At 50.1% G+C, this 12,070-nt stretch overlaps 1 protein-coding gene across 1 annotated transcript in view; it reads left to right on the forward strand.

The window, feature by feature from the left end:
• The window catches only part of LRP1B (LDL receptor related protein 1B), a 603,705-nt gene that overhangs the window by 266,035 nt on the left and 325,600 nt on the right, over nucleotides 1-12,070 (forward strand). Inside the window, exon 6 of the mRNA XM_068158711.1 lies at nucleotides 4,216-4,473. Coding sequence (XP_068014812.1) covers nucleotides 4,216-4,473 — 258 coding nt within the window. The remainder of the gene's footprint in view (nucleotides 1-4,215; nucleotides 4,474-12,070) is intronic.

The following is a 12,070-nucleotide window of genomic DNA, read 5'->3' on the forward strand; positions in this document are numbered from 1 at the left end:
TGTGTGGAATGAAGCCATCTTGTGCAGTGTTTTCTTACTCAGCTTATTGAGTTAACAATGTTTTAATAGTAAAAAACCAAACAAAAGCTCCTGCAGCAATTTTTCAGTATCACAGAATCACAGAATGCTGCAGGTTGCAAGGGACCTCCAGAGGTCACCCAGTCCAACCCCCCTGCCAGAGCAGGGTCACCCAGGGCAGGCTGCACAGGAATGCATCCAGGTGGGTCTTGAAAGACTCCAGAGCAGGAGACTCCACAACCTCTCTGGGAAGCCCCAGGGCTCAGCACCCTCACTGTACAGAAGTTTCTCCTCATGTTGAGCTGAAACCTTCTCCGTTCAAGTTCGCATCCATTGTTCCTTGGCTTATTGCTGTGCATCACCAAGAAGAGCTTGGCCCCCTTCACTTGGCACCCACCCCTCAGGTATTGATAGGCACCGATCAGGTCTCCTCTCAGCCTCCCCTTCTCCAGACCAAACAGCCCCAGGGCTCTCAGTCTCTCTTCAGAGGGGGACTGCTCAAGTCCTGTAGTCATCCTGATGGCTCTCCATTGGACTCTCTCTAGCAGATCCCTATCCACAGTGAGTCAACAGCCAAGGATGAAGCTGTGCTTGTTAGATGTTTTTCCTCCCTTATTTTGCCATCAGGAAATAGGAAGCTCTGCTAGGTTGGGTTTTTTATGTAAAGAGCATTTCTAAATCTGTTCTGACTGGGGCTCCAGTAAGAGTTGCAGGTTTTTGCTGCCTCTACCAACTTTTGTATTGACACACACAAGGCAGCTGAATAATTCTTCACCAGTCCACAGTGAGGAACTAGGACTAGGGGGAATGGAATGAAGCTGGAGGTGGGGAGATTCAGGCTGGAGGTGAGGAAGAGGTTCTTCACCATGAGAGTGGTGAAGCCCTGGAATGGGTTGTCCAGGGAGGTGGTTGGGGCCCTGTCCCTGGAGGTGTTTAAGCCCAGGCTGGATGAGGCTCTGTCCAGGCTGATCTAGTGTGGGGTGTCCCTGCCCAAGGCAGAGGGGTTGGAACTAGATGATCCTTGTGGTCCCTTCCAACCCTGACTGATACTATGATACTGTGATAAGAAAGTTCACACAAAGAGAAAATACTATAATATTAATCTCCACTACATGAGAATCAAGAACTCAGCTCTGGACTGGGCAATGCTCATGGTGCCTGGACTGGGCTGAAGGTCAGCTGCTGAGTTTCCCTTCTTAGATCTAGCAGACTGTAACAACTGGTAGTTGGCAGTGTCCTACTGGCCTTGATGACATGGATGGGTTTAACAGAGCAGACCTGTTCCTCTGGAGCAGCAGAGAACAGCTCTTCTCTCTGTTAAACTCTACCTGGGACCTCAGAGCTGCCTGCCAGGACCTGAAGGGATCCTGCAGGAAGGCTGCAGAGGGACTTCTCCTGAGGGTGTCTAGAGACAGGCCAAGGGGGAATGGTTTGGAGCTGAGGCAGAGCAGGGTTAGAGTGGAGCTGAGGAAGAAGTTGTTCAGCAGGAGGCTGCTGAGACTCTGGCCCAGGCTGCCCAGGGAGGCTGTGGCTGCCTCCTGCCTGGGGGTGCTGCAGGCCAGGCTGGATGAGGCCTTGAGCAGCTGAGTGTAGCTGAGAGGTGTCCCTGGGCATGGTGGGGAGGTTGGAGGGGATGAGCTCTGAGGTCTCTTCCAACCCTGAGGCATTCTGGGATCCTGTGACATATTTTGTGATGAAAATGAAGCAAAACAGAGTTTTACTGAGCCAAGGTTTAGACTTCCTTTGTTTAGCCAGTTTGTGTGCCAGTGTTGCAGGAGCTGCTGAAGTTTCAGGAAAAGACAATTTCAGGGCACAAAATGACAGCAGTGGAAATCTTTAGCTGAGCTAAAAAATCAGATCTCTCCCCTTTCCTCCCCAAGTTGCTGGTATGGCTTGTATCTGCACAGCCTCTCTGGAGAGGAATGGCATGTGATAGGAGACATTTGTCATGGAGATAAAGCAGGAGGAGCTCGTCGTGATGAAACCAAGAAGCTTCTCCTGATGTTTAGCAAACATTCATCACTCTGCAGCTGGTTTCACAGAGCAGTTCTCTTGCAGGACCTCACAGGAGTGAGTTGTGAGGCTTCAGCAGCTCAGCAGCCTGGTTTGGGGGTGCATTGTGGCTAAGCCTTGGGAATCACGTTCAGAACCACAGCTGGGCTGCACTTTGCTAAACACTGCTGACTGTTTTCAGGCACTTGTGCTATACAGGGAGTGGGAAGAGCAAAGTCCCTCTCACATCCCATGCATGCCTCAGCAGAGGGGGTTTGAAGCTGCTTGTGAGCAGTGGATTCTGAGGTTTACCTATTTCACATCCTTGTGTAGGGGCAAATGAAAGAAATGCTGGCTATTTCTGAAGCTCTTCCTCCAGAGGGCAAGCAGGGCTGTTGGCAGAGCAAGATGCCTTAGCTCCTGATTTGTTGTGACATCACTTATTGATCTGTATCTTGGAGGAGATCAGGGAGTGGGGGAAATGCAAGGCTTTCATCTTTCCCACTACTCTTTCTTAAACATAATTCAAAGGAAGATGTAGTCAAGAGGCATGAATCATAAAACTTTCCTGGCTTAGGGAGCTACTCACTTCTTATCTTGCCTAAAAATGAGAAAATACATACAAAGAGAGAGAAAAATTAAGAAAGGAAGGAAGCAAAGTTGTTGAAGAGTCACAGATGAAGTCCAGTCCTTGGGAATGCTGCTGTCACCTCACTGGGACTCAGCCCAGAGCTCTCCACTAAACTTCTAAGCTTTGTGGTTTCTGTTCTGGAGCAGTTTTGGGGAGGGAGCAGACAGAGTTCTTTTTTCCCCTCATTTCCTCTCTTGCGTTATTCACTGGGACTCATCCTGGAGCTGTCCACTGAATTTCTAAGCTTTGTGGTTTCTGTTCTGGAGCAGTTTTGGGGAGGGAGCAGACAGAGTTCTTTTTTCCCCTCATTTCCTCTCTTGCATGATTTGATACAGTAAGATGCTTTAGGTATTTGAGCTTTGAATATGGTTTGTATCATTTTAGCATTCAAACATGTTTTTGTCATAAGTAGTGATGAAAGCAGCCTTTCCCTGAGCAGCAGCTGGAAGGAGCAGGCACCTACCCTGCTGTGAAAGAAACAAAACATGATTAACTGCTTCAGTCCTTTGAATTATTTCATGTATGGGCTGCTGGAGAAATATAATTTCAAGCTCAGTAATCTAGTTTTTGAGTAAGTTCTGCCAGCAAGCAGATGTATTCTTAATGTTTAATAGTGCCTGCTGAGCAGAACCTCTTAGCAGTGCCATGAGTCCTTACAGTGCCTTTGTCTGCAGCCAAGTTTGATTATAGCTCTTGCTCAGGAGGTTTGATGCTAATTCCTTTGCACAATTCCCTTATGTCTTAGACATTAATACTAAAATCACAGAGTCACAGAACCATTCAGGTTGGAAAAGACTCTCAGGATCACCAAGTCCCACCATTAACCCTGCTCTGCAAGGCTCAACCCTTAACCATAGCCCCGAGCACCACAGCCAAACCACCTTGAAACACAGCCAGGATTGGGGACTCCCTGGGCAGCACATTCCAATCCCTGATCACTCTTGCCATGAAAAAATGCTTCCTAATATCCAGTCTAAACCTCCCCAGTGGCAGCTTGAGGCCATTCCCTCTTGATCTGCACCATGAGGGTGGTGGAACACTGGAGCAGGTTGCCCAGGGAGGTAGTTGAGGCCTCATCCCTGGGGATATTCAAGGTGAGGCTGGACAGGGCTCTGGGCCTGACTGCAGTGGGGATTGGACTGGCTGAGCTCTGGAGGTGCCTTCCAGTCCAGACCATTCTGTGATTCTCTGAGTGTGTGATCAATTCTGCAGAGTTTCCAGGCCCTGATGCTTTCAGAGAGGCCAGCAGTCTGGCTGGGGAGCATTTGCATAAGTTGCATTTCGTTTTGTGACTTCAGACATGAGAAATGTTGCAATAATGATAGTTGGAATTAAACAGAAGCTGTGGGGCTAGGGTAATTAATTTTGTGTAATGATGTGAGCCATTAGAGCAGCAGGATAAAACAGGGCAGCAATTTGGAATAGATTGTAGGTATGAAAATCAAACCAAACCCAATCTGTTATATCTCCTAAAGCATGCAGGTGAGAACATTGAAAGCTGCATCATAGACAAAAAGATAAATCTGCTCTGCAGAGTCTCTTAACCTCTAAAATTCCCTTCCCTTTGTTTCCAGAGCCTGCTGATGCACCTCCCCTTCTGCTGGTTGCAAGCTCTGAAACCCTTGAGGTGTTGTATCTCAATGGAAGCAAAGCATCTGCCCGAGCCCCTGTGAAAGGATCTGCAGTTTTGACTCTGGACTATAGCTACAAGCAGGACACAGTTTGTTGGGTTGAATCCAGGGATCTTTCCAGCCAGCTGAAGTGCACCAGGATAACAAAAGCTGGGAAGTTAACAGAGGAGTGGATCATAAGCGTTGCTCAGCATCTTCACAGTAAGTATCTGACAGCCCTTCAGCAGAACAGCAGAGCCTGCCTGGCAAAGCACTGGAGGAGCCTTCAGGAGAGTGTTGGGGACTGGGTGTTGCAAACAGTCTTAAGGCATTGCACATTGCAGCACTGTGCTGCTCCTCACTGCCCTGTGCAGTCAGCATGAGCTGCAGTGTTTGGTTCTGTGCAAAGCTGTGTCAGGATGTGAGTTTTCAGGGAGTGAAGAGAATGTGTGGAAGCAGCAGTGCAGGAGAAGAAATGGAAGGTGTTTCCTTTTCTCAGGCAAGGCAGAGCTGCTTGAAGCTTGCAGAGGATTCTTTGCTACTGGGCCAGCATTAATAATGGATTAAAGAGGCACATTCTTAGCTTCTCTGCTGCCAGATAGCACAGGTCTGTTAGTTGTGGGAAACCACAGCTTGTTTCCTGGCTCCCTGGCAATAAATTGCTGCCCTTGCTTGCAATTAGGGATGACTCTATTTAAACAGACCTCAGCTCATCACACTGCTTGAGCCCAAACCTTCCATTATTCCTCACCAGCATTTCACTTTGTGGAACACTGAGGTCTGCTGAGAGAAATGTTCATCCATTTGCACACTCCCATGGGAACAGAGTGCCAAACAGCACACAGCCCAACTAAACAGAACAAAAGCCATTTCCTTCCTCTTTCTCAGAGGAGCTGTCCACAGATCAGCTTAGCAACCACAGCACAGTGCAGTGATGCTCTTAATAAAAGGCTACTAGAGGCTCAGGACTGGAGCCCGAGGCTGAACAGAAGATTGTGGGGAATCCCTTTAAGGGGTCACAGAGAACAGCTCTGTGCAGGACTCAAACTCTCTGGCCAGCAACACTCAGCTCACAGATCTCTTTGTACCTCTGAGAAGTGCATGTCCAAAGGATGTCTTCTTCCCAGGCTCTCCTGACAGCTGTTGTCAGGTATGATCATTGCAGAGGTCTCCTTTAGCCTCTTTCCCTCCTTATATATGCACTAGGTCAGGAAAAGGCATTTAAACATAAATAAGTAGGGTTTGGAGCTGGTTTGGGTTTTGTTCACCACTCATTGTGACTCTTCTGCCTCCACAGGACTCTTCCCATCACTCTTTGGGATTTTTTGTAGACTTCTTCCTATGTTATTTGGTTTGGTTTGATTTATTTTTATTTAATGTATTTGTTTTGTTTTATTTTTACCCCCTGCCTTGTAGGGGGATTTTCACACATCAGCTATACCCAAGAGCCCTACAATCTTGGGCTAGCATTTGATTGTGTTTGTTTAAGTCACCCTGTGCTTGATCCCTCATTCCCTTTCCTTTCAGTGAGACCAATCCATTTAATGCAGTCCTCAGCCAGATTTGCCTGGTACTGAGCTGTGGGTGTGTCTGCTCTGTCACTCCTCTCCATCATCAGAGTGGACCTTTGCACTGTGCTTTGTAGTTCTCCACTGGTTGCTCTCTGTGTTCCTCTCCCTCTGTTCCCTGCCTGTGCAGGGAGTTGCTAATCTCTGTGCTGCTCAGCTCTGCATTAGTGCCTCTGCTTGCAGAATGAAGTCTGTCTGATGGGTTTGAAATGAACACAGTGCCTGGAATTAATGAGCTAATCATTTTTCATAGTGCTGCTGCACATCAGCCTGTGGGCTCTGAGAGCTTTCTGAACCTTCACTGGAATTGTTTGGTCATCTTTGAATGAAGAATTGACATCCCCATGGGCATGGAGCAACTGCAGGCTGCTCCCAGCTCCCTGTTTAATTTTGGTTTGGGAAATGGTGCCTGGAGACTTAGAGAAACATTGCTTGGGGTCAGGCTGGAGCTCTGAGTGGCAGCTGAGCTGATTCAGGTGTGGTGATGTTCTTCCCAGGCACACACATCCACAGATGCTCTTTGGTTACTGCAGGGGAGCAGCAGCAATCACCATGGTCCTCTCTGGAGAAGGGCCTGGGAGCAGGTCCTGGTATTCAGGAGCCAGGAGTGTTCCCTTGAGGTCAAGAAAGCCAATGGTACCCTGGGGTGCACTAAGAAGAGTGTGGCCAGTGAATAGAATAGAATAGAATAAACCAGGTTGGAAGAGACCTTCAAAATCATCGCGTCCAACCTATCACCCAACACCACCCAATCAACTAACCCATGTAACCAAGCACCCTGTCAAGTCTCCTCCTGAACACCTCCAGGGATGGTGACTCCACCACCTCCCCAGGCAGCCCATTCCAATGGGCAATCACTCTCTCCGTGTAAAACTTCCTCCTGACCTCCAGCCTGAACTTCCCCTGGCGCAGCCTGAGACTGTGTCCTCTTGTTCTGGTGCTGGTTGCCTGGGAGAAGAGACCAACCTCTGCCTGTTTACAACCCCCATTCAGGTAGTTGTAGAGAGCAATAAGGTCACCCCTGAGTCTCCTCCTCTCCAGGCTAAGCAGCCCCAGCTCCCTCAGTCTCTCCTCATAGGGCTCAAGTGCCTCAAGGGAGGTTCCCCTGCTCCTCTGCTCTGCCCTAGGGAAGCCAAATCTGGAGTCCTGTGTCTGTTTCTGGAATCCCCCGTTCAAGAGACACAGGAAACTGCTGGAGAGAGTCCAGAACTACTGGGGCATCTCTGTTACAAGGAAAGGCTGACAGATTTAGGGCTGGTTAGCCTGGAGAAGATCAGAGAGTGGATCTTATCAGTGTTCATCAATACCTAAAGTGTGGGTGTCAAGAGGAAGGGGTTAGACTCTTTTCAGTGGTGCCCAGTGGCAGGACAAGGGGCAACAGGCACAGACTGGAACACAGAAGTTCTGTCTGAACATGAGGACAAAACTTCTTTCCCCTGATGGTGAGGGAGCACTGGACCAGTCTGTCCAGAGAGGTTGCACAGTTTCCTTCTCTGCAGAGACTTCAAACCCACCTGGACACAATCCTGGTCCAGCCAAACATGCTTTAGCAGAAGGGTCACCAGAGGTTCCTTCCAACCTCTTCCACTCTGTGAGTCCCAGAGGGACAAGCAGCAGGGAAGCTGCTTTTGTGCTGCCCCTGCTCCCAGCTCTGCAGCACACAACCTCCGCAGAGCGGGCATCAGAGACAGCACAGGCAGCACGTGCTCCCGGCAGGAACAATCGCTTCCACAGGTTCAATAAGGACTCCTCTGTGGCAGATTTGTTGGTTGTTTTTCTTCCCCCAGTACTCAGAGCAGAAATGAGTCCCCTGATGAATATCTCCTCTGCCAGACAGGTACCTGGAGCTGTGCCTGCACGGCCACGGCAGTAGCCTCCTCCCTGTGCCTGTTTTATCTGCCTGCACACAGGCCTGGGCCTGCTGTGCCTAATGCAAAACTCAGTTTGTATTTTAAGATCTTCCTTCCCTCTACCTTCTGTTGCCCATCAGGTGATTCTCCATGTTCTCTCCTCCGTGTAGCACTCCATCTGATAAGGCAAATGAATTCATGTTAACTTTTTGTGTCGTGCTCTCAGCCTGAGCATCCCCAGCTGTAATCACACCCTGTGGCAGCTCCAGCCAAGGCAAGGGTTGTGCACAGGGAGTGCTGCAGCTAACAGTGGAAGCTCTCTCCTCCATGGGAAGCTCTTCTCTTTGGGGTGTGTGGAAATGGGAAGAGGATGTTCCTAAAGGCATGGAGGGGGCAGGGGTGTGTGTGTGTGTTCTTAGTGTTTGTGGAATTTCTGTTTATATAGTGTCCTGACCTTCCAATCTCTTCTCTTAGTGGAAGGAAACATAGAATCCCAGAATTGTCAGGGTTGGAAGGGACCTCAAGGACCAGCCAGTTCCAACCCCCCTGCCATGGACAGGGACACCTCACACTGCAGCAGGTTGCTCACAGCCACATCCAGCCTGGCTGCAAACACCTCCAGGCTTCCACCACCTCCCTCAGCTTCAAACCATTCCCCCTTGGCCTGTCTCTAGACACCCTCAGCAGAAGTCTCTCTGCAGCCTTCCTGCAGGATCCCTTCAGGTCCTGGCAGGCAGCTCTGAGGTCCCCCTGGAGCCTTCTCTTCTCCAGGCTGCACAGCCCCAGCTCCCTCAGCCTGTGCTCACAGCAGAGCTGCTCCTTGGATCATCTTTGTGGCCTCCTGGACTCACTTCAGCAGCCATTTGTTGTCCTTCTGCTGGGGCACCAGCACTGGAGGCAGGATTGGAGGTGAGGTCTGAGCAGAACAGAGTCCAGGGGCAGAATCCCCAACAGCTCTGCCCCTATCAGTGATGTTTGTTATGAGCATGAGGCTTTGGCTGCACTCTTAGGGACTGCCTTTGAAGGCAATACAATACCTGGTTCATATTTGAGCATTACAACCATCAGCTAGTTATAGCCTCATGAACTTTGTTTCATTTTCTCCTGCTGCTTAATTACTTTGTCTATAAATGTCCCCTTTCTGATGCTACAGCTAATGGCTTTCTGAAGTGGAGACATATCTTTCTACATTCATGACACATATGATGCTCATCAAATTTACTTCAATTAGACCAATTGACATCAAATGCTTTCAGATATTAATTTATTAATGGAAATACTTCATTAAGACTGCATGGGGGGAAAAAAATACCACCAAAGCACCAAAAGCCGACCACAAAACACCAAACCAGGCAGTGGAGTCAACTGAAGGAGTCCAGAAATAGTTCTTTTTGCACAGTGCACTTTGGATCAGGCCATTAGAGTGAGTCCTGAAGGCTTTTCTCACAGAATTGTCATAGAGTTGGAGGGGAGCTTAAGGCTCATCCAGTCCCAGCCCCCTGCCATGGGCAGGGACACCTCACACTGCAGCAGGTTGCTCACAGCCACAGCATAGGATGCAAGTTGCAGCAGTACAGCCAAACAATCCAGCCACTAAAGAGCAAAGCCTGTAGCTGCTTCCAAAGTGTATTTCAGTCTTCTTTTTGTGTGAGGAGACAGAAGAAAAGCTACAAAGCCCAGATGTTGGGGGTTGATTTGATTTACACCCAGCATTGTAACTGGTAACACATTTTGGTGTCAGAACTGAGACACTTGAGCAGAGTGCAAGCCAGAAAGATTTCACCAGGAGCTAAAAGCACAGCAGCAGGAAGCAAAGAATATCTGCTGCCCTATCTCATGCAGTGGGAGGAGCAGGAGCAGAACTGCACAAGGTACTGCCAGTTGCTGTCCAGCTGCTGGCCTCTAGTAGCTGTTGTGGTTTGCAGCTCGCACTTGGATGGACAGCTACAGGGAAAAGGTGAATAAAGATCATGTTTCTCATTAATGGATATGAGAAAGCATTAAGGCAAGAGGAAATGGCCTCAAGGTGCACCAGGGGAGGCTCAGATTGGAGATTAGGGGAGAAACCAACCATTGACAGAAAGGGTTGTCAGGCCTGGAGCAGGCTGCCCAGGGAAGTGGAGATTCCCCACCCCTGCAGGGACTGAAGAGATGTGTCATGTAGCACCTAGGGACAGGGTTTCATGAAGGGCTTGGCAGTGTTAGCTTAATGGCTGTGTCTGATGAGCTGAAAGGTCTTTTCCCACCTGAACAGCTCTGTGGTTCTGGGAAATCTGAAATCAGAAGCTAGGAATCTGGTGAAATGAACAAGCAGCTGCAGCATCCTTCTCACTGCTTTTTAGGGACCCTACAAGCTGCACCAGGCTGTGCTCTGGGCCAGGCTGCTCTCTCTGCTCACTGCAGCCTGGGTCCTGTGCTGTGCTGCACGCTGTGATGGAGACACACCAGAGACTTTGTGCACTCAGGAAGAACTGAAGGGCTTGCTCGTTGTGCAGCATTCCACCAGGAGCTCTTAGAGGAAGAGGAGCTCCAGGTTTGCAAACATTTTAAACTGTAATTATTATTTACAGTGTGCTGGACATGGCCAAAGATCACCCAGTCCAACCCCCCTGCCAGAGCAGGGCACCCAGGGCAGGGCACACAGAACACATCCAGGGGGGTTGGAAAGGCTCCAGAGCAGGAGACTCCACAACCTCTCTGGGCAGCCTGCTCCAGGGCTCTGCCACCCTCACAGGGACAAAGTTTTCCCTCCTGTTCCTGTGGCACCTCCTCTGCTGCAGCTTGCCCCCAGTGCCCCTTGTGCTGTCCTTGGACAGCCCTGAGCAGAGCCTGGCTCCAGCCCTGCACATCTTGATCCCCAGCAATGAGGGCAGCCCTCAGGCTCCTCTGCTCCAAGCCCCAGCTCCCTCAGCCTGTGCTCCCAGGGAGATGTTCCACTGCCTGCAGCAGCTCTGTGGCTCTGGGCTGGACTCTCTCAAGCAGTTCCCTGAGGTCCTTGAGCTGAGGGGCCCAGAACTGCACACAATATTGCAGCTGTGGCCTCAGCAGGGCAGAGCAGAGGGGCAGGAGAAGCTTTTTTGACCTACAGTAAGTGACCAAATGAAATGAGGAGAGAATATGGCAAGGCTTGGTCTGCCTGGGTGAAGCTGCACAAGCCCTGCCTTTTACTGATGTGCCCCAAACCAGCTGCAGTTGGATGTGTTGGGTTGGGCACTCACCATGACAGCTCTCGAGCTGCTGATAAAGTCTGGCTGGTCTGCATGTGTAATTGTGTAAAATCTCTGTCACACTACATGAGCAAAAATAATGAGCTGGGAGAGGAGCCTGTGGGGCTGCCTGCAACCATCCACACAGCCAGAGACTTTTTCATTTTGGCATTTTGGGGCTTTCTTGTGTGTCTTTTGTTGCTGATTTACTGAAGTGCCTGATTCCACCTTTTAATATGGGGGAGGCACAAATCCATCCAGAGTTGGCTGAGAGTAGCTCTGAAGAAAGAGACTTGGGAGTGCTGTTTGCTGAGCAGCTCCCCAGGAGCCAGCAGTGCCCTCCTGCAGCCCAGCAGGCAGCTGAGTGCTGGGCTGCAGCCAGAGCAGTGTGGGCAGCAGGGCAGCAGAGGGGATTCTGCCCCTGGGCTCTGCTCTGCTCAGACCTCACCTCCAATCCTGCCTCCAGTTCTGCTTTCACCAGCAGGAGAAGGACACAGAGCTGCTGGAGAGAGTCCAGAGGAGGCCACAAAGATGATCCAAGGGCTGGAGCAGCTCTGCTGTGAGCACAGGCTGAGGGAGCTGGGGCTGTGCAGCCTGGAGAAGAGAAGGCTCCAGGGGGACCTCAGAGCTGCCTGCCAGGACCTGAAGGGATGCTGCAGGAAGGCTGCAGAGAGATTTTTGCTGAGGGTGTCTAGAGACAGGCCAAGGGGGAATGGTTTGAAGCTGAGGCAGAGCAGGGTTAGAGTGGAGCTGAGGAAGAAGTTGTTCAGCAGGGGAACCTTACCCAGGGAGGCTGTGGCTGCCTCCTGCCTGGGGGTGCTGCAGGCCAGGCTGGATGAGGCCTTGAGCAGCTGAGTGCAGTTGAGAGGTGTCCCTGGTGGGGAGGTTGGAGCAGATGAGCTCTGAGCTCCTTTCCTCTCTGAGCCATTTTGTGGTTCTGATTCTGTAATGTGTTTATATCAAGTGTGATAAGCACAATGTGTTTATGATATCAGCACTGTTCCTCTCCTAGCTGTGGATATTGAAGATTGGTATTTCCCTTCACAGACCCTTTGAAGGATGCTTTGGGTAGTCAGAGACTTTGTTCAGCTAAGTGGTTGTAAAATTCAGATTCCTTTTGAAGAGTCACAAGCACTGCATTAGCTTCAGAAAGAAACCTCCTTGGGAAATGGAGACTGAAGCAGCATGCAGCAGT

Source organism: Melanerpes formicivorus, unplaced genomic scaffold (assembly GCF_026170545.1).
Source record: "Melanerpes formicivorus ecotype bairdi unplaced genomic scaffold, bMelFor1.0.p_v2 SCAF_41, whole genome shotgun sequence".
Lineage (NCBI taxonomy): Eukaryota > Metazoa > Chordata > Aves > Piciformes > Picidae > Melanerpes > Melanerpes formicivorus.